The following is a 23606-nucleotide window of genomic DNA, read 5'->3' as shown; positions in this document are numbered from 1 at the left end:
TATATATAGATATTTTTTTTTTGCATGAAGAAGTTTTCTATTTTGTACTGGAGAAAAATGGCATGATACCTCTCTCGAACAATGTTGGAGTTCATGATGAAATTTACTTTAAATTAGTTTCTGACAATTAAATTTTCTTATTGAAAATGTATATATTTATATTTTTTATATTTCATCAGAACATTATCACAGATCACTTTTTAGTCGCAAATATACAACACAGACAATGTTGTAAGTTTTACTTTGCTATTCACAAACCCTTTGGCTGGTTGTTTTTAAGTTATAATTCACTATAATTAACTGTTATTTGCTAATATTTATAATGGACTTTTGCTTAGCCATTTATTAAATATGATGATGCCTTTTTTGATGGGTCATGCCATTACAGAGATGTATTTTGCATGGCATGGTTGATTTTTTACACTTAATATCCATTAGCTATCAAATGAACACATCTATGGTGTAAATCTATATAGACATGTGAAAGCTTGGATAGTTAACACTGAAATTCTTTATACTTTATCCACACTTAACTCTTCTTTCTGTTAAGCTTGTGAGAGAGTGAATGATTATTTAAATTTCTTAACTGAAAAGCACAATCCTCACAACAGTTGAACTCTCTCAGCTCAGTTTACAGCTGTAATTTTGTACGTTTCTCTCAGTGTGATTCTGTTTGCGATTGTAGTATATCGATGATGGAGTTGTCTTAATGTTTTCACCCATTTAAATAGAATGGGTAACAAGACCCAGGTGGCTTGTTTATATGTGATACCTATGTGTTTGGAGATGCTTAAAAGGCGTAGTTTCCCCAAAAATGAAAAGTCTGTCGACACCCTCATGTTGTTCTAAAACTGAAAATGTTTTTGTCTATGCAATGAAAGTCAGTGGGGTCCAGAACATGTTGTTTTGGACCCTACTGACTTTCAATGTATGGACAAAAACCAGTCAGTCATACAGGTTAATGAGTAATTTACAGATTTTGAATTTTTGCGTGAACTGCCGTTTTAAGGACAGTAAATTTACAGTATAGAATCAAATGTGTGGAAATTGTGCAATCATAGTATGAAAAACTTTTCATTATTAGCTGAAGATGCACTCTGACTCTGTACAGCTACACGAACACTATCATGATGCTTCACTGCCTTGCATTCACTTAAAAACTCTTATCTACAACATATACATTTGAAAGAGTACCTTTTCAGCCCCCAATATAGTGCCTCGTTATGAAAGTTTACAGGGCTGTATTTGTATGTGTAATAGCATGTTGTGGGTTCTGATGACATTTTGAAAGGGTGAAATTACTGCTTTGTGAATGTAAATATGACACTAATGTTGACTTTTTCCAGTGTCACATAGAAATCTTATGTGCCTCAGATTAATAAAAAAAATTATGTTAAGGTGTTTTGTTTGGAAACTTCATTCGCAAAATATGTCAATAAAGGGACAAGTTACTTTCTAATTTGTAAAAGGTACTGCACTTCAATAATTAGACAGAGATTAAAGGACTCATTTGATTGTAACTTCCAAGACATTCATTGCTAATACTTTCAAACATATTCAAGTGAAGCTATAATAAACAGTTATGATTCAGAAGTGGAAACACACAAAGACCTCATTTTGTTCACAAACGTTATAAATCTGAAGGCTTTTGGTTTAAATACATATTTTAAAATGCAGTTCCCTTGACATTTTACAAAATAATGCAATTGTGTGTCCTTGTGTGCAAATCGTCAAAACTGAATTAAGGTGTCAGACCTGCATATCTAGCGTATCACTGCAGGTGAGTGCAACAGAACAGATTATCTATCACTTGTGCTCATAATGGCTCCATAGTGCTTGTATGTGGCAAACTACTTTAAGTGTAAATTGTCTTTCAAGCAGATACAGCTTTCATTCACCTCTGAGCATTGATGTGCTTGTACGGTAGATTGCATCATTGTAAATATGTCCTGCTGTAAGCATGACTGTTCTTTTAAAGAAAGGCCATTTGAGTGTGTGAGGCCTCCTCAAAATATATATATTTTTTTTAATTGAAAGGCCACTGAACTGGAAAATAAATTTAAAGGAAAAAAAATAAGGCCTGTGAATATGTGCAGAAACTCAGGTATTGTGTTGTGCCAATATCAAAGACTGTAGACCAGTATTGTGATTAATGTAATGTGTTTCTGGCAGAGATTTACCATACCTTAAGTCAAACACAATACAGTGTTAATACATTAATGGAATGTTGATGATATGAAGATTCCCAAAGAAAATGCTCTCCCAATACTCTCCAATGGAAAGACTTTAACTTCTTGCAAATTGCCAGTTACTTCCCACAAAACAAGAAAGATCAAAATTACAGTAACAAATGTAACTGCGATGTTTTAAAAAATAAAGGGAGACTGTGCACAAGGTTGCAATCCTGTATGATTTGTCACTTAGAAAATGGCACCTCTAATAAACTTTTGGCATATCATTGTGATACTCTGCAGCTGGCCTCATGTTCTGACCTGGAACTTCCCAGCTTTGGTCACATATTTCACACCCTTGAATGGTTTATATTTTTCTCCGTACATGTCTAGACGATTGACTTTCAATCCTGTGAAGCAGACGAGAGAGTGAAGTAAGCATAACTGTATTTATATAACACATTTTAACACAAAACAGCATTTTAAGGTGCTTAACATACAGTGTCTGAAAATGGGATTTTTGTTTTTAGGATTTTGTACACTATTTCTAAGTCATTATTCAAATAAGCAAGCTTGTGACATCGACCATGTGAACTCCCTCTCTACAAAAGATCAGATTTCTTTCAATGTCATTCTCATTGCATTCTCAATGCTCATTGGATCATATGATCATTTTATATAAACTTGTGAAGCTTTAACGCTTAACAGAAAGTTCAAAAGCCTTTTTTTCTTAAAAATATATATATATAAATCTTTTGTGTCATTCTGAATATCTTTACAGTCATTTTTGATCAATTTAATGCATCCTTGCTGAATAAAAGTAAAAAGTCTTTTAAAAAAATGTATTAACCCTAAGCATTTGATGGTAGCGTATTTCAGCGATCACATACAAACATGTGGAAGGAGATGAAAATAAATGTAGAAAAAAAAAAGTGAACAAATAATAAATTAAATAGGGTTATAGCAGCTTATTATGCTTTTTAAAAGTGTGTTAATAACAACGGTTTATCACAAGGTCCTGCTGGCGATGAATAACGACCAAAGCTGATAAAGGACCCTAGCCTACCTGAGATGGCTAACTGCTGGATTTTCAGGTCAATGTTCAGACTTGGGTTCTCCTCTGGTTTAGGAGCTCCAGACTGCAGACTTAGACTTCCTTTCAGATTGGGAAGCTTCTGGGGGTTAAGTTTCCCTATATCCCACAACAAAATCTACAAGACAACAGTCAGAACTATTAGCCAAAAATCGAAGGGAAAAATAATGTTTCAAATGACCAAAAGCTGTGACATTACTAGAATAACACAACTACAATAAGTCAATGAAAATGGAAAACAGAGTTGCATCTGACCTTTGTGACGGGGTCATAGTTGTAGGTTCCCTGAGTCGCACTGAGGTTGGCACTGAGAACCACTTTGGGCATGTGTACGGTCACTACCAAACACTCCACAGTCTTTCCCATGGTCTGCTTGGGACCCACAGCGATGTCCAGTCTTCCTGAAGATCCAGTCTCAAAGAAACTGATGTTCTGCTTCACATATATCGGGATTGCTACGAGGCTGCAAAAACAGGTAAAAAACTTTTAATGGGCAATATCTAAAAATCTTTAATACATGTTTTAAGTTTATTGCTAAACCATTTACTTCAGATCAAAACGCTTACTTTTGCGCACTGATGTGATACGACATGAGCTGAAAGTTTCCATCGGGGGGAATGAAGGAGATAACTCTCTCACTTTCCCATCTCTTATAACGGACGCACGGATGAAAGCTCACGTCGTCCAGGAGCCTGGGGTTCTGTGGATGGGGAACATACAGTTTTGTTAAAAAAAAAAGTGTTTTCCTTGCAAAAATATGCTGAAAAGTACATGTGCCATATAGTCCCTTGATTAAAATGAGATCATAAAAGCTGCATGCATAATAATTGTAAAATTAAAGAAATGTTGATTACAATAGTTTTAGATAAGAGTATACTGTGTATAATGCTTCATCTTTCTTTCCTCAAGATACTCAATCCTCAGGTGCATTTTTTAAATGCATGTTATAGTTATTGTGAACAATTGATCTGACTGTGTGCGTTTCATTTATTTATATTGACCTCATAATATTTAAAGAAAATGTCATAACTGGACCTTTTGGTGAAAACGGCAGCCCACTTAAACACAGCTCCTACAAGCTTGCATTCATCTGCTTTCATTTTTGAGTGCAATGGCCACATCTCAAAATCTAATTAACAACCAATGGACAGATCCAATTCTCCACCCTACATTTTCCCAATAATACATCATAATATGAAAGAAAAGACAGGTCGCTAATTTGGTTTCATCACAACTTTTTTAATATAACACACCATAAATGAGAGGGTAAGGTCTGGCATTCCAGAAAGCTTGACACAAGCATCAATAACTCCCTGGATTTCTGCAAAAACTGTAGTTCCTGAAACAGAAGAGTACACCAACATTAACCTTGAAAGGAAGTACATACCTCCAGTATTATGCAATGACGTGAACAATCTAACTGTGAAATCAAACTGAAAATTAGCACCAAAATATTCTTACCAGATTTATCCAGGATGGCATCGATTTCTTCCACCACATCAAAGTAAGCCTCATTATTGGTATATTTCACACCTGCTCTTCTCCATGGAATATTGGAGAGCTGACCAGTAGGGAGGGTTTCGCCAACATTACTACTGCCTGAAGATTATGAATCATTTAGATTCTCAACATCACATGGCCATAAACAAAACACTCAGGCATGTGGTGTCTTACCTGTGATGGTGTTGACCATCGATCGCAGGATTGTGGGAGGTCTGATGAGTTCTTTCAAGATGTTGGATTCTGTAGCGAGGGGGAAGCCGTTATCCAACATTTCCTCCAAGAGCTCATAGACTATGACCACATTATCCTTGATAGTGGTCTCAGAACATTCTCCAAAATAGTCCTGCATAAATGATTATAAAGCACCATATTATTCAACACATATTCAAAACATCTCCAATAAAACGCACACCAAGTTTTCTGAATAAAAGCATTAATTATTTTTAAAATCTTACTGAACCCAAACTTTTGACCGTAGCGTATGTTAGGATATATTTTCTACGCCACACCGTCAGTGGGTTATTGATACCTGAAATGTCTCTGCGACTCGATGCAGAAATTCTATTACAAAGAGTGGAGGCACTTCTGTTTGGATGACAGAAACAAAGAAGATCTTCTCACGGTAGATGTTTATGAGATAGTGATGAGGGGTGCGGATGACAGGAGGCACATTGTCAGGTTCCACTGCCTTCTCTCGTGCTTCGAAAAAATAATCGCAGACGGAGCGGCTTATGACACTCTTCCAGTGTTTCTCCAGGAATAAATCACCAGCATTGTTTATCAGAAACAAGCTGTGAATCATGATGAGGGCTGGAATTTCAACAGAATGAAAATGGGACAATGAGAATGAGAGTCACTTTGCTAACAGCAGGTATGAGCTATTATGTTATTCCAGTGTGTGGAGAGATATATGCCTAGAAGACAAAGAATTTTTATAACACTGGTTATACAAACTAAATATAAAAGAGTTGTTGGGATAACTGTTGGGGAAATAATACTCATTAAACCCATATTTTATATTCATGTACAATAATAAAACTTAGTATTTAAGTGAATAATCAAAGTGTACATGAGAACATTATGCTAGGTAAACTCACACACAAATTTATTTATAATAATAATAATTTGTTACATTTATATAGCGCTTTACATGAAAGGGGGGAATCTCCTCAACCACCACCATTTACCCATTTATTGTTTTACGCCATATCTTCCTAATCTGCTTCACTATCCAAGTTAAATACTCTATATAAGAAATAAAACAATATTCTTATTGCTTACAGTAATTAGTTAGTGGCTTTAAAGCAGATTACAATATTATCCATATTATATCAACGTTTATCCCTCTATAATCACTTAAATAATAAAAATAAATAATTAATTTGAAAAGAAATTATATTTACCAGAGGTTAGGTATAAATGTTGTTCACTGTGCACTTTATGAAGCTACATTTCAGGTCCTTAGCTCTGTGCAAACAACTTTATCATACAATTTCAATTTCAAACCTATCTATTTGCGCTGGTCGCAAACAAACTTGTAACAGATATTACTAGAATTTTAAAGACAATGCAGGACTGTGTGATAGCTAACATGAACAATAATTACCCAGCAAATACTAAAAACAAAAGCATAAAGTTTTGTTTCCTGAAAGAAGAGTTACAGGATATCCTATATCTACCTATTATTTAAGGCTATAATGTTCAGGCGAACAAACACGGGCAGTGGGTTATTCATAACTACACATATCTAAACTTATTTATTTCTAAACAATACTTACCTATAGACAGCTGTCTCGATTAATGTTTTCGGGCAGTATCCCCCGCTTGCAATGTGGCAGATGTGTCACTCCTCCTTCACGGTTCATGCGTTCGAATCTAAGCCTGTCGCCAATTTATATTAAAGTAGTTTTAAAACACAAACAATCGCTTCTCGTGAAAAAAGCTTAAGGTCAAAGATGTTAAATGATACCTCTGCAAAGCACGTGTTTAATTAAAGTTTATATTAGTTTGGGAATGTATTTTTTGTTCCGGCAATACACAGGGACAGCTATGTGCTGTGGTAAATTTTCCTCTCCACGGCTAGAATCATTTCCCCAAATCGGTTCTTTTGAACAACTCTTTTCAAAGAACAGTCAAATGAACAGATCCACTGGTTCTTTACATTATCACGTGGTTCCTGGCGTGTAGAAACAGTCTGTTTATTACGTTTTTTGATTAACATTTATTAAAATGGGAGTTAATTTACAAATTCATACATTTGCAGTAGGATTTATTTGTAACATTTCTGTTATTTGGCTATTAAAGTAACTTCCACCATGTTAGTCAAATCTTCGGTTCACTCGCGATATTTACTGACTCACTGAACAGGAAATCGAATGCTTTTATTAGCAGCTCACTCATCGGTCCTCGGCACATTACGAAACGGATGTGATCGAGAGACACAATTCTCAGTTCAGTGGGTCCGTGAGAACAGCTCGGACCGTTTCAGTCCGGTTCGTGAAGGAATAGATCTGAACGGTTTTGTGAATCGATTCAGTGAAAAGATTCAATTCAAAAGAACTATCCGCCTGCCTCGTCTCCAGATGCTCAACAAGGTGTCTAGAGACCTCTAATACAGCATGGCGTCCGATGAACCTAAACCCAAGAGGATTAAACTCGAGGAAAAAAAGCTCAGGTACAGTAAACACAAGCATCGGCTGAACAGTGTAGAATGACAGAGTCAAACGTGTGTTTGGTATTTTATTAAACACGGGGTGGTTTGTTTGCGAGCACTTTTGGGTCAGAGGTCTAGTCTGCGTGTCACTTAAAGTCCATGTGCTGTCAATTCAGTGCTTTCTCTCAAAAGCACATTGTTGTTGCATTGGAGAGGAATATATCGGGCATTTTCCCATTATAGAGCAATGCCGATGACTCAGTTCGGTTATGCTGCAAAGCCTAAATCGCAAACTCGTGATCATGTGGCATTTCTTTATGAGTGAACAACATCCAAAGCGTTCCACAATCACTTTAATTATACATAGGCGACTGGTGAGTACGTATGATGCTTTTGAACATCCGTTGTCCTTGAGTGTTTTATATCGACCACTGGAGTGCGTCCCTCCGGCTCCACGTGTCTTTTGTTATGCAGTCGGGCTCTGCTGCACAAAAAGTCTCCCTGCTGTATGCTGCCACAAAATTAAGGAACACGCATGCATATATAACATAAATACATGCATGAATACACAATATAGTTTATGCTCGATGCACAAATGTTGGTTGCATATTGTGTAGATCATTGTCCGGCTGGTATTTCTGTCCCAAACCTATTGACACCCGCTTTCTCAGACATGCGGTGCCTTTAGCAGTGTTGTCATAACGAAATATCAGTCATGACTAATGTAAGTTACCGTAACGTTAGTCATTCGTCTAATGGCCATTGAGAATAGATGTCAATGCTTGCACACTGTCATGTATGAATACGGTTAGGTCACAGCTGGATATTGGGCATTATTGTTTGTATTTGCATATTGGGTGGCAAGTGTAGTATTTACGTTTAATATGTACATTTAGGTTTATTTTTACATTTGGCCCCACATTTTTACCCACAAAAAGCTTAAACGGGGAACAACTGAGCCCCTCCTATTAGTCAGCCAATCAGCAGTCGATGCTGCTGCGCGTTCAGCCAATCAGCAGCCAGGTGCTCTTGTATGGCGCGCACTCCATGCCAAAATCGAACGGCCGACCTACCGATCGAACGACAAACCGAACATCTATCGGAACATCTTGTACTTTGAGCGTCTTATGGAGCGGGTGACCCACGTGACGACCTGACGCGACGTCAATTAGCTGGTTTTTAAACATGTAAAGAGACATGCTGCTGTGTAAAAGCTATAAATGGACTTTACAGGCAATGCATATAGATATCGTTCACCTAAAACGACACTAAAATATTTTTTTTCTGAATCCTGTGCTTGAGTATGTTTTAGTATCAAAGAGCAGACATACTGTACGTTTTTATTGTTTATAGTATTATACAATGTTCACAGTGTTATATATAACAACCAAACAAATAATTTATTTACTTTTCCAACAAAGGTTACAATTTTCAAAAATTGACATACTGTCATATTGAGAACATTTATGTCAGGAATATTAAACTACATACTATACAGCAATTAAAAATTTTTTTTTTGCCAAAAATTATAAATATTGGGAGTTGTCATTACATGTACAGGTTTAAAAACACTAAGAAAATATTAATTTTTTATTAATTTGTTCAATATTAAAATAGTTAATATTTTGTGTATTTGGTGTAACAGAATATGTTGACATGCTTTAACCCTTTGACGCGTACGATCACACCGGTGTGATCAGTCTTGGCTGGTCCCTGAAGCGTATGATCACACCGCTGTGATTAGAACTTTCAGTGCGTCACTTCATCAACCGCTGAATTTAAATCCGCTTCGCGCTTTGCCTGGTGCAGAGCCAGATCGGGCACGCTGAGCGCTTGTCATATTATCCCAAATATTAATTGTTTTCAAACACACACACACACACACTTTTATTCAACAAGGACTAATTAAATTGATCAAAAGTGCCAGTAAAGACATTTGTAATGTTAAAAAAGATCATATTTCAAATATAATGCTGTTATTTTGAACTTTCTATTCATCAAAGAATCCTGAAAAAATATGTGGAGTATCTCCTACTTTTCCAAATTAACCGTTAAAGCATGCCCGGTTTGTATATAATACCCTCTGCTGCTTTAACTTTAATAATACACTGCATGTAATTTCTAAATCAGCCATTGCAAAAATCAAATTTTGACTATTTTGGAGGACACAACTGAAGTAAAAGAGCTTACAGTAAGGTAAGAAAAACACAAATGTGTTACAACGTGTCTTCACACGTAAACAACACGTTGGGAACACGATCGGTTACTTGCTCTTCCACTGGTCGCCATTGGAACGTGTTAACAACACGTGTACGTGTAGGAACGTGTTATATATGATTTTATGCAAATGATCAATAATTTAGTTCTGGCTCATTGTTTGTATGTGGAAGACTTGAAAATCAACGAACCTTAAATACAAAGTTTAGTCTGTTTAAAGAATTTACAGATTTAACTGATTAGGCCTAAATGATGATAATTTAGTAATTTTATTAAGATTCAGTCAGTATTGATATTTCTCTTTAGTCTTTGAAAATAAAAGATCATGCTTATATTTTATCCACTTTTATTAGTTATTTGTTATTGTTATTTGTTTGATATTATGTATTTATTTTTATGCATGTTTTTAATGTTTTTAAAAAACTTAAGTGAGGAACATTGAAAGACCAATTTGTCCTCCTAAAAAGGCAATAAAACAGCATGGATCGCGGTAGCGGGGGCTGGTTTACTTTATGGGTTACTTTGAGGTCTGGTACAAATGTGACACACAAAAATAGATCTACATATGCACGATTAATCATTAAAAGATTGGTATTTCTGTGTGGAAAACATGTAATAATAAAGTAAGTATTGGGGTAACAGTTCATGATCCAGATATAAGCACTGATGTTTTTTTAGCAGCCGTGATCAAAATGACTAAATGACCTTTAATAACAGTCATTCAGGACTTCCGTTCAAAAACTCAGGAGGAAGTCTTCATTAATTTCAAACAATTTTTTGTATAATTAATTCATTTAAATTAATGTTTCTAATAGACTCATTTATAGCAGAACCTCAAGTAAATTACATGTTATTTTGTTTAGTCATGATATACAGGTGGGAGCTTTTTCAATTTATCACTCAGAACGACTTAGTCGAATAGTCTACAACGATTTTCTTTAAATACTTTAAGTACAGCAAGCAGGGGCGCCTGCAGGATTTCTTCCCTTTTTTGGGTAGGACCAAATGATCAGTGAGAGCAGAACGAATGTGTCATGTTTCAAACTCAACAAATTGGTAAAATACATCTATCAAGAGCATGCTCGCAGATAAAAATAACAGAGAACAAAACAGCGTTGGATGAAGTGGACTAGGTTTGTCACATGCAGGGCAGGACTTGGCCCCTGGGCATGAGGTTATGTTTGGGCCCTATACCTACACTACAAATGCCCTCAAATAGAACATCATTATGGAGTAACACAAAATACACAAACATATGCCTTGAGGTTCATAAATAGTACAGTTAATATGCAACATGTCTAGGCTATAGTTAAAGTTTAAATGTAATATTAAATATTCATTATAATAAACAGGATGTGTTTTCTCAGTTGAGAGATCAAAACCCTGAAATAACTTTGAGCAACAACAACAACAACAAAAAAGCCAGAGATGTTGGCTTATTAGTATTATAAAAGTTATCATATCTGTGTCCCCTTATGTGAGGTTCTTATTTAATCAATCAATTCAATTGAATAAAAAGACATGCTGGCTATTAACAATCAAATGAAATCACTATCAACAAAATTCATAGATGGATTGTGCATAATGTTAAGTTTAAATATAACATTTTAATGTAGAAATATTAAATGATTGCAAAAATGAAATAAGCTACTTTTTAAAATATGAAACTTTAACCGCCAGTAGGTGGCAGCAAGTTACTGTCTTAATGAGTGAGTTGAATCAACCTATTCGTTTAAAAAGCTGATTCATTTAACTTTGCAAGAGAGAGTGCTCAAAACTCATCAGATGATCGCATAATTTAGTGGAACATTAATAGGTTATAGTACTATAGAATCATTCTCTGTAAAGAAATGAGGTGAAACAATGAAACATTTGAGAATTTATCATCTTTCTAAATGTGCGCTCTTTGGGGCTAAAGGCTTAATGGGGCTGTTAAGTAGCCATGTGATAACAAACCAATCGGTGCAGACACGATTCAATACGTGTGTCCTTCTATGTGAAATAATCATAAATACCAGTTTATGTTGTTTGATTGTGGCCTCGAAGGTCGTAGTTGTAAGCTGTAGCCCCAGCTGGCCCGTTTAGATCTTGCGTGCGCATTGGAAATGCGGCTAATAATTTCTGAATTCTGACTGGCATATAACCATCAAATCAAACAAACGTAAACGGGCAAAGGCGGGGCCCTCTACAAGGCGGGGCCCATGGGCTGCAGCCCACTCAAGCCCAATGGTAAGTCCGGCCATGACTAGAGCCCTGCACGGGCCTCAAATATAGGCCCTACCCTGGCCTTGTCCAACAGCTCATCAGAATTCTCGGCTCAAGCCCATCTTTTTTTCCCCTTCTACCAAAACAGCTTATACTACGGTTTCGGCTATTAAAATAGTTCAGTTTTGTATATAATGGAAAAGTGATTTATATTTCGTTTATTTTTTTTTATAAAGTTAATTTAGAAAAACGTTTGGAGCATTTTTTCTTCGTTAAATGTAAGTTGTTTTTTTTTAGTTTTTTTTTTAAAGTAACGACCAAGCAGCCAGCGGCAGACAGTGAGTTGAGCATAGCCTATGTTTGATCAATTTAGCCTTCTCAAATCATCACGACTTGCGTAAAATAAAATCTATAGAAATATAACAGTTCAAGCATATCACAAATGTTAGTTTAAACATTTAACCTATAGATAAATGCGCTCTGTTAGACGCATATCCAGTCGTTTGTGTGGAGAGTGGAAGGCAGTTGAAGTACGCTTTGCAGGACATGGAGGCACCAGTGCGATCACTTGCATTTTTTTCTAACAGTGGAAACAACCTAAAATACGTGGTCATTTTTGCTCATAAAGATAAGATTAGTACATCATTTGGAACTGTAAAGGGTCTACTTTTATTTGTGGGCACTCACAATATCAACAAAACGTGCTTTTATCAAATAAATAGGAAAACGGAATGCGCATTCTGCCATCTCGGTCTTGAACAGGAGCGCTTCACAATGATGAACTGAAACAGCGAATTGCCTCACAGACATGATAAAAATATATATCTATAGAAAGCTTTAAATTACTACTTTAAAACAAAATAATTCAAATTGAAAATATAAACTCTTTCATGTAATCCCTAAAGATGCATTTCTCACTAAAGGCACGTCCAATGAGGAGATGGCTAGTAATTTTTTTCATCACGATAATTGATGGATGTGTAAAATATAAAAATAAGCAAAAGCCTAAAACAGGGCCGAATATAATTAGCATTTTCTTTATTGCATTCCAGATGCTTTTAAAGAACTTTTCACTATAAATTGTATGGGTAGCTTGAACATAAAACATTGTCATGAATTCGTTGTATTCCCATTTGTAAAATAGCCTAATTAATTGTTGTAGGCTAACCCGATCTCTTGATGAAGGTGCATATAAGCTCGATTTTCTGTTTTTATTTGGCATAATATTTATATGCAAAAATTGACTTTCGTGTGCAAAAGACTGATAAATTCATAATTAATGGCATGGCTGGTTCAGTCGACAGAAATATGGGACACATATAGCTACTATAGTATTCTTTTATGTATAAAATATCTTTATTGTAATGCTTGTAATGTCCATTTATAGTCTTTACACAGCATCGTGACTCCTTAAATGTTTAAAAACCAGCTAATTTCAAGACGCTGACGTCACGTCTGGTCGTCACGTGGGTCACCTGCAGTGTAAGACGCACAAAGCTCAAGACGTTCGGACAGACGTTTGGTTTGACGTTCGATCGGTCGGTCGGTCGTTCGAACGTTTGATTTTGGCACGGAGTGCACGCCATACTCTTGCGTCTCTGTACTAACATTGCAGACCGCTGTCTGACTGTCATTAAACTCCACTGAGCATCACCTCAAGCATTCCTCATGCCTACAGCCAGATAGGACTACACTGGATAGTCAGACACCTATTCAGCTATATATGGAATTTTATAAGTTTTATAATTTTGTTAGCCCATAATGTAAATAAAAACAAATTTTCCAACTCAAATAGCATGGCGTTTTAAGAGAATTTGGTGATGTTTTGGCTAATGGAAGCTCACAAGATGTGATGCTATATAGTTTTCTGGATAGTTTGCTTATTTACCGTGTTTCTGGGATGGCTGTTTTTTTTTACTTTTAGTTGTACAGAGATTAAGTCACTACAGAAATGATATTCATAAATTTCTTTATGCACTGAACAGCACCCCCTAAACATCTGTTTTAGAGCACCACAAGCTTCACAAACTCCCACACTGACACGTGTGCTTATTCACACGTTCCCCATAACCTGCACTAAACAATTGTCTTTCTTTGAATGTAGCAGTGCAAATGATCATTTAGACACGTTTTGTTGCCTGCTAATTTGTGTCAATAGAAATCATGGCTCATTCCTTGTAGTATTTGGAAGTGCTCCCTTATTTGTTTACATTAATAATAAAGAATAATATGTTATGGAAAGACATGCAGGCTTTTATCATTACTCATTGCAAAGGAATTTTATCACATCTGTCAACACTCGATTAGAGGCAAAGTTTTAATCTTAGGGTATCCACCACACATGTTTCATCCAGGGTGAATGAACGGTCAGTCACTCAGCCACGTGCTTGAATGCTTGGTTTGTTAGATGTGGTGACTGTCTAATGCTTTCTTAAATGTTTTAGTGCCTAGTTTGAAACATTTATGACATGCTTTTCTGCTTTAAAACTATTTGTGTCTGGCTAAACAAACAACGAGTATTTCTGCATCTGATAGACAAAATATCCAGCTTGTAGCTCATCATGGATTTCATTAAAAAGCAATGCTTGCATGCTTTTTCGATTGTGTAATGTGCTGTAGTTTATGCTTGAATGGATCTTCTATGTTTATGAATTTCTGTTATGTAAAGTCCCTCAAGACAAAAATGCTCGAGTATGCACATTTTTTAAATTTTTATAGGAAAATGCTGAAAATAGTCTGTTTGGTCAAAGAAATGTCCCTGGTATTTTTAGAAGACACATCATGCAAGTGAATCACAAAGGGCCTGTGCATATGATTCTAGTGTAACTCTGCTTACGTCTGTTGTCAGAACTACTCAGATGTTTTCCTAATGTCTTAACTGGACACGCATGTCTTTGTTTTTTTGCAGTCAAAATACCCTTTTCGGGATGGGAAACCCCCTGCTTGACATCTGTGCTGTGGTGGACAAAGACTTTCTAGACAAGTAAGTCATGTCTCTTTAAAATCAATTGGATTTGAATCTAATTGATGACATGGCTAGGCACTGCTGTACGTTTGCATTTGTATCAGTGTATCGTGACATGTGAACTAAAACCTCTTTTTTTTTTAACGTCACTGAGTGGTTGATCTTTGGTCAGCCCATATTAGATTTGAAGAGACGCTGGAAGCCCAGTAGATTTTGGGATCATAATATTCTTTTTCTTTCTTCTTTGTAAAGAAATTAAACCTACTACATTTAATAGGCCAAGTGTCCTTGTTCTTTAAGGAGGCGGCATGTGCCATGGACACTCCGCGGGTGAGAGGAAATCTCCTGTTTGACACGTAGGCCTACTCACAGAGTGCCATTCTAGCACTAGTCATAAAACAATACCCTCTCCATTACATAACCGCAAACACAGTGGCAGTGCCCTTGCCAATAGCATCCTTGCCTTACCGTGGCTGTGAGGTGGCACACTTAGAGCGGTTTCACTAAACAGATGTGTTCAGTAGTTGGAAACCTGATCTGACCTTTCTAAACCATTTAAAAAAAAATTGCAGGTCTAAATGTTTTGATCTGATTTTGTATATTCGATCACTTCATTTGTGAGTACTTCATTCGGAAATGTATGAGCTGATCAGATCAAATTGTAGAATGCACCAGGTAGGGCTGGGCGATATAGCTAAAAAAATGTATCAACGATATAATGTTTCATAGCGTTTGGTATCGATAATTATTGAAATTTTTTATAATCTTTTTAAAACAGAGCAATAGAATTGTAAAAAAAAATGTAACTACTCTATTTTTAAATTAACCCAATTTACTGAGACAAACAACAAATATTTTTTGTTTTATCAGTCAAACACACAATAAAAATTAAACGAATATCTAATTTCTAATGTTTAATATGCAGATTAAATAGGTCTTAAGGAAACTTTTGTCTTGTCTCCCGAGGCCACAGGAGGACGCAATGAGCAAAGTAATGCAGCGCATTTAAATTGTCAACGCAAGGAAATAAGTCTATAAAAAACGTGCATTACGTCTACATTAACTTGCATAAACAATTATGAACAAAACAGCATCATGTATTTATACATTGCTTAATCCAAAGAACTGAAGCGCCATTCACTCAGATTGCATTTAAAAACATATAATGAGACGCAGTGAAAAGGAATAAACCTCCACAAATTCGTGATGTGTTTTCTAAAACTGTTTTAAAGGGGTCATATTATGTGATTTCAAGTTTTCCTTTCTCTTTGGAGTGTTACAAGCTGATTGTGCATAGATAAGATCCCTGAAGTTGCAAAGACTAGTCTCAAAACCAAAGAGATATTCTTTATCAAAGTTAAGACTCTGCCACGCCCCCCTAAAACGGCTCGTTCTAACACGCCCCCACATATCTACCTCACTATGTGGAAATATTAGCATAATGCTGCCCAAATGTGTTATATCGTTATCGAAGAAGGTGTACCGTCGATAAATATCGATACCGTTTTATCGCCCAGGCCTAGCAGCAGGTCACATTTTATTCTGTAAATATGAACATTTTTTAAACAATCAAACTACAGTTTATTGGCTCCTAACTGTCAGCACTATTGCAAACAGGTTTGGTAATCTTAAACCTGCTGGACCTGTGGCAGACTGACTGTAATGATTTCCAGTTGATTTATTCTAAGTGTAGAGTAGTTTGTTTAGTTGCATGATCTGTTGTTTGCAGGGCATAGTCAAAGAATAGCTTACTAAGATGCATTAAGAGAGATTAGTGAGCTGCCTATTTAATGATTGGATATTGGCCCAGCACATGATTGACCACATACCAAATATAAAAAGACTTTCAAGATAATGGAAAATAGTTTTAGCTGCTTGAGCAATTTGATTGGTTGATGGAGGAGGAGGGGGGGGGATATTGCTCCTTCAGGACACCTAAATCTCAGTCATGTCACTTGGTCGCTTATTATGTTCTCTTAAAGACATTATTCACTGACAAATTCAGATTTGACTCCTTAGGTTAATTTGTTAAAATTTCATTTGATTGAGAGAGAATCACAAGATCCCCCACAGTTTACCTGCATGTACTGTACACTCCCGTTAAAAAGTTTGGGTAAGATTTTTGGTTTTTAAAAGAAATGCTCAAGACTGCTTTTATTTGATCAAAATTCAGCAAACACAGCTATATTGTGAAATATTATTACAATTCAAAATAATTATCTATTTTAATATATTTTGAAATGTTATTAATTCCTGTGATGGCAAATCTGATTTTTTTTAGCAGCCATTACTCCAGTCTTCAGTGTCACATGATTATTTAGAAATCATTCTAATTTGCTAATTGGTGCTTAAACATTTCTTGTCTTCATCAAAGTTGAAAACAGTTGTACTTCTTTATATGCCACTGTAATGCATTTTTTTCAGGATCTTTTGAATTTAAAGTTCAAAAAAACAGCATTTATTTGAAGTCTATATATAAATGTCTTTACTGTCTTTGACAGTAAAAAAAAAAGCTTGAATAGTAGTGTAAATAATACTCAAGTCATTCAGTTGTTTTTTGCCTTTGTCTCCAAATACTTTTTATTGTTGCTTCATAAGTCCTCCAGTAGTTGCAATAAGTCAGTGTCTAGTTCCATAATCCTCTTCAGATGTACAAATTCACCTTATTAGATGAGCTGTTATGACCGTTTGTACCACAAACACAGACTACAGACAGTCATCAGATGGTTTCCATTTTTAACAGCACACCAAGTTCATGTTCTGTTACAAATGACTCATAATTGCCCATGTTTTGTAAATACAGTTTTTGGATGGAATCAGACACCGAGTTCAGTTTCAAATGAAATAGGCGAATTATCGTACTCGCTTCCAAAGATGTTTTAAGTTGATGAAGTGATTATGGCTCAACGAAAGAAGCTTTATTTTGTTTTAAGGCTAAGACCTTCACCTACAGCCGTCTTACTGAAATGAGCTATTGCATGTGCTTATCTTTATCTCGGGGCAAATGGATCTGTTCTGTGTAGATTGTTCCATTATAATATCTGTTTGAGAGAACATTTCAAGATGATTAGCTATTTGTGATGACAAAAATATGGTACAAATTTGTTTAACATTAATTACTTTAGACAGGTCATATTTTGACCATAATATTTTATGCCACTAATGTTGTTTTAATGAATGGAGTTAAAATAAAAAATATTTTAACGAAGAAGAAATTATTATTATTATTACTTTTAACTTTGACTTGTTCTTGATGAGTAGATCTGGTATTACAAAGATGCTTTGTGTGTCTAACAGGTATGGACTCAAGCCAAATGACCAGATATTAGCAGAGGAGAAACACAAGGAAATGTAAGTGTATTTCACAAGTGCTATATTGTTTGTTTTAACACAGGCCCTTTTGGTATGTTCAGTGATATTGAAGGCTGATTATAGACATTCATCCCTTCATGTGAATAGAAAAAAATCTATGAGTCTAGAGTTCTTGAGAATAGCTCTCATTGTTGCGGCATAATGTACTTCCCTACTGTAATACCTTATTTAGTAGCACTAAATAAGTAGCATGTACGTTAAATGATTTTATTCGCATGGCTGTATGCCAACAAAGAAATTTCACTCCATTTCATCTTTAGAGGATGTGAGATCTCCTCAGGAGGGAAGTGCCTGTACTATGCATTACCGGTTTTGTTGCCATCTTGTGAATTGATGTTACTCCATGTTGATTAGCATCTGATCTAAACAATTGCATGATCCTCTTTAATGCAAAGATTAGAAGGATATTTAGCGCATTAGTAGGAGACTGACAACTCTGAATTATTTTCAGACGGCTGGATTCATCTGATCCCACTTCTCTTGATCTAATCATGTGTGAAGCTGCTATTTGATAAGTCTGAAATTGTACTCTTTGGTGTCAGCAGTGAATCCCATAATGATTAGACCCTCAGAGATCGAGACAGTGATTCATGTAATACTGAGAGTGTGGCACCAGTAATTTCAGCATCAGGGGAAACTCGCAGTAGCTTTAGGGTAACATGCGCTTTTGTCTGAGCATCTTGATGTCATAGTTGCATCATAAAAGGCTGATATGCACTAATCCAGCTTTAGCACAATCCAGCTCAGATCTGCACTCGATTCTGCTGTCATTTCTGAGTGGCTAGAGCAAGTTTAGAGTGCTTTTAGTCAACATACAGTATGTCCTGCTTTTGGTAATGGGCTTAGGAGTCAACTGAAAGCCTTAGGAATTAGAACAGGGATGTATTGTTTACTGCATGTAATTGCCTGTAATTTGGGATATATTTATTTTGTTTTTCTTCAGTTTAGTTAGTTTTGAGAACTTAATTTTTACCCAGTATATATTCCTTCTTATTCATCTTGGTTTGGAAATTGTTGGTGTCAAGTTATATTTGGTCAGAAGGTACCAAGTGGATTCTGGAATGGACAAAGTTTGAGAAGTGGGCTTATTGCTGTTGCAAAAGTGGATATTACACACTGTAAAAAACAAAATCTGTGACATTTATGGGAAAATACTGGCAGCTGTGGTTGCCAGAACTTTACCGGAAGAAAATATGGTGGCAACATATTTGGTTTTGCAGATTGAACTTAAATTTACAGTAAAAAAGCGCGTTTCATTAATTGATATAATGCTAATATACCAACCTATTGAAGTACTAATATCTGTTTTGTGCCATAGTTGTACACTGACAACCACCAAAAACATCTGTTTTGTGCCGTAGTTGTATACTGACAACCACCAAAAACAGGTGGTGATGAGAAAGTCACATGATGAAAGCTCATCACAAAAAGCTTTTCCACAATTTGAGGAGGGAAATACTTATAGAGAAGGTACACATAATGTCATTCACACAAATACTGAACACCATCATGGTAACACACATGATACTGAAATAATGCAATAAACATTAATTTAACAACAGTAGATGTAAGATAAAACCCTAATGTACACAACTGATAAGAAAAAAAAAACTGAGAAGAAAGTTTTTACAGAGAAAAACGTCAAATGTGAAGTGTCATGCAGGAAATTATGTGAATGTATGGTTTTTCTCTGTAATTTATACAAAAAAAGTAATTTTGACAGTATTTTACTGTAAAATTACATGTGAGGTTAGATCTGTTACAGTTACTTACCATATATAGTACGGAAATGTACTGTTAACCAATTAACAGGTTTTTGCTTTAGCATTTTTACAATCTTTTACTATTATTATACTACGATCATTGTTTGCAGTGCATTCATTGGATTGTACTATTGTTTAACAACATACTAATTGTTTATATGTATGTATATATAGTTCTTTAAAAAAAAAACTTTCAGTAGTCAAAAACTCCATAAAACAGTTTTGACAGTTGTGAGATGGCAAAAATTAAGTGATCTAGTACCTTTATACAGTGCGAGCCATTGTAAAAACTTGTTTTCATCCAGATTAAATATTGCATCTATACTGTTTTTCATTGGTAAAAAAAAAGTATTATCATAAGCTAACAATGAATGGGATTTTAATGGCATTTATTGCTCGTACATACATACATTAATTAATAATTAGTATTAACCAAGATTAATAAATGCTGTAAAAATGTTCATTTTTAATTCAACTGTTAACATACAGAAACTTTAAAATGTCAGCAGAAAGTCATATAAGAACAAATTGAGGGTTAATGATGATAGCATTTATTTATTTGGGAAAACAACAAAGAAGGATTACAGTCAAAAAAGTGCCATTTACTCTTTATCAGCTATGTGTGAAAACACTCTTTTATGTACTGTTAATTATACAGTATATATAATATAATATGAATATGGAACACAACGATGACTTGAATATTTTTGTTAATGTTTAAGTTTCTGTTTTCCACAACACTATGGTCATAGGAAATGTTTGGCTATCCAGATCAGACTGTGTTTGTATATAACAAGCTCTTCTCAGAAATTCTTTCCAAAGGTTGTAGGGTTGTTTTAGTTTGGATTCATAAATTATAGTGTGTTTAAGTCGAGACTGAGCAGAAAGACATGGATCAGACAGAGACCTTTTGCACTGTATTGGTTTACTCGGCTGCGCTGTGCTCTTCCGCTCTCTGTGTGCGGACCTCAACAATGCATCACTTCAGCTTGCACAATGTAAAACATGATCATGAGGGGGCCCTTTCATCACGCTTCAAACAATATAGCTTATTGTCTGTAAATCATTGGGTTGTTCCTTCTTGGTTTATGCACACGGATGCCTGTGTGACATTAACACTCATTCAGTTTGCTAATGATTATCTGCTGTGGGCCAGTAACCTCAAACCATGCTAAATGTTTAATTCGGCCATGAAGTGTTGTTTTGCAGTGTTTGGATGCTTAATCTAGGTTGCTTGTGATGATTCCGGTGGGAACCAAAGCTCTTGTCATCGACTATTATGTTTGAAACTGTGGGCCTCTCTTCAGTGGCCTTGTATGAAGAGAAATGAATGTGGCTTACCACTGAGAAAAAACAAGGACCACCCTACATCCCACTGTGTTTAAAGAATTCAGATGCTTAAAGTGGTCCAAGCTGACTCCACAAAAAAACAAAAAACAAAACAAGAAAAGGCCTGTAATCTGCCTAAAGCGGTGCGGAGAGGTGTATGTCAACCTCAAAACCTTTAAGCATTTGATCCAAAGCACCCTTGTGGCAGCTCTGAATGTCACTTCTTTCAATGACTTTCACAGTCCACTAGTTGTGCAGTGCTTTTTTTTTTTAACACCACTCTCTCTCTTCATGTATATGTTCCTTTTTTGAGTTTGATTTGTGTGATTTGATTTATGCGTTTAATTTATTTATGAATGCATCAGGTTGAAAGGGTCTGATTTGGTGAGTCTGCATTATTATGAATGCACGTCCACTCTGTTCTCTTTCATTGTCCTTATCAGAGATTTTGGCCTGACACAAAGGCAACAGGTGGAGGGCCAGACATGCTCTTCATTATTCACAACACTTCATAAACCTGCTATATATGATTCAGCTGTGCATTTAAAGCACATTCAACCTGGTCTCATGCCCTCTGTCTGGTTGTTTTTCTCTGACCCACGCTAAAACCAATAGTGTAATCTTTGTTTATTGTAGAACTGTTGGAATTTGTAGTTGTAGTTAGGAAAGTGCAATATATCATATTACCTTATCATTTTTAGGCTGATATTAGGGATCTTTTTTATTTTATTGGTATTGGTCAATATTGGATATTTTGCATGATCATGTCCTTTTTTACGTTTACACTACCTTTGCTGTCATATAGCACTCACTTAAAGTTCATCTTTTTAAAAAAAACTAAACTAGTAATTTGACACTGTTAAATGAAAATTAAATTAAATTGAGATTTTGCAAATCTCAAAATGAATATCCATATTTTATTCAGCACATGCTGTAATGCCTAAAGGCATTTGTAGCATTTAATTTTTTTTTTTATTTAGACAAAATAGTGTTGAATATTACCCTTTTTATTTGAAGTAAAATAAAATAAATGTAAATATTTATTTTATTTTATTTGGCAAAATTAGAATACTGTGTAATTCAAATATTGTACATCACTAATTGTAAAAAGTTGTCAAATTTCTGCTTTTGTTTCTACTGCTTCGTCAGCATTTTATTTCATGAATGCAGTCACAGCTGAAGGGCCTGCAGTGTGTAGTGCCAAACATCTGCCTTTAGCCATGACTATATTCATAATATTGTACAACCTCTCAGAGCTTACTGCTTAAATATAGATTTTTGCATTGCATAATACTGTTCATTTACATTCTTGGTCATTTGGACTGAAGAGTGCTTGAGTTTTATATCACAGACAGATGCCCTGGCATTTTAATATATATATAATCAACATTTGACCTGGTAAAAATATTTATTTAATGTTATCTGTTATATTTCATCTGCAATAACAATGTGAACTTTCAGAAACATTTGTTTGGCCATTAACTTTTAAATGCATCGTTATGCGAAAAATATGAGCAGAGTTCTCCGCATGAAGGTCTGCGGCTCGCAGATCAATATGCTGCTACTTTTCTCTCCAATATGGTAGGAAGTTAAATGAAATGAAATGTGGAGGATGTTAACAGTGACAAGATGATTGACAGGCCAGTTTACAGTGACCGGGTGCGTGTAACTATGCGACAGAGCGGTCTGTTAAAGACGCAATTGTATGATGTGATAGTATGTCCCAAAGCTACTCTTCTACTACACACTCAAAAGTGTGTACTTTTTCTTCACCAAAAGAGTACATACTTTAAGGGCGTAGTATAAGCAGGCACATTGGGATGCAGCATTTGACCCCTGCAGAAAGCCAGACGATGATTAAACTCACAACACTGCCATCTTGTGACAAATAATTTATGTATTTTAATTTGTGTAGTCCCTATTTTATTTTTTTTTAAGTCCTAAATTTCTGGAAACAAAATACTCTGCCGTTTTAATGTTGTTCATTAATACTGGAAATTAAATTTTGCATGGTTTTCTTTACATTTTTACAAGTGAAGTGACATGAAGGCCAAGTATGGTAACCCATGCTCGGAATTCTTCCTCTGCATTTAACCTATCCAAGTTAGCGCACCCATGTTAGGAGCAGTGACTAGTGAACACACACCATGGGCACACACTCATTTTTTAATTTTACGTTTATTTTTTTAATTAATTTATTTATTTTATGCTCGTCAAGTCCCAAATATCTAGAAAAATTACTATCTATAGCTCTGCAGTTCTTGTTCTTATGTCATTGTAACAGAAGTCATTTGTGTTTTAAGAGGTGGCATGTGTGCCAGTGTATTAAAGTAGT

General features: G+C 35.4%; 2 protein-coding genes across 4 annotated transcripts in view; one reads left to right on the top strand and one right to left on the bottom strand.

Moving 5' to 3' along the window:
• Window positions 1-1618: 1618 nt before the first annotated feature.
• LOC107655430 (AP-3 complex subunit mu-1) lies at window positions 1619-6850 on the bottom strand. The gene is made up of 9 exons (XM_016442915.1): window positions 6546-6850; window positions 5297-5577; window positions 4939-5110; window positions 4726-4863; window positions 4518-4603; window positions 3831-3964; window positions 3520-3727; window positions 3238-3382; window positions 1619-2581 (listed from the first exon to the last, which is right to left on the bottom strand). The coding sequence occupies exons 2-9, from the start codon at window positions 5567-5569 to the stop codon at window positions 2481-2483; spliced, it is 1257 nt and encodes a 418-aa protein (XP_016298401.1). The 5' UTR covers window positions 5570-5577; window positions 6546-6850; the 3' UTR covers window positions 1619-2480.
• A 358-nt stretch (window positions 6851-7208) lies between these two features.
• LOC107655429 (adenosine kinase-like) overlaps window positions 7209-23606 on the top strand; it is a 184361-nt gene continuing 167963 nt past the window's right edge. For 2 of the 3 annotated variants that reach the window (XM_016442914.1, XM_016442911.1), the window contains exons 1-3: window positions 7209-7441; window positions 14751-14825; window positions 18105-18158. In XM_016442914.1, the coding sequence (XP_016298400.1) occupies window positions 7386-7441; window positions 14751-14825; window positions 18105-18158 (185 nt within the window). In that variant the 5' untranslated portion in view covers window positions 7209-7385. Of the gene's footprint in view, window positions 7442-13456; window positions 13525-14750; window positions 14826-18104; window positions 18159-23606 lie in introns of those variants that run through there. The other variant, XM_016442913.1, reaches the window with a different exon arrangement.

The sequence above is a fragment of the Sinocyclocheilus anshuiensis genome, unplaced genomic scaffold, assembly GCF_001515605.1.
Source record: "Sinocyclocheilus anshuiensis isolate Anshui unplaced genomic scaffold, SAMN03320099.WGS_v1.1 scaffold763, whole genome shotgun sequence".
Classification (NCBI taxonomy): domain Eukaryota; kingdom Metazoa; phylum Chordata; class Actinopteri; order Cypriniformes; family Cyprinidae; genus Sinocyclocheilus; species Sinocyclocheilus anshuiensis.
Note: the sequence above shows the minus strand (reverse complement) of the source record. Positions and strands in the feature narration are given on the sequence as shown.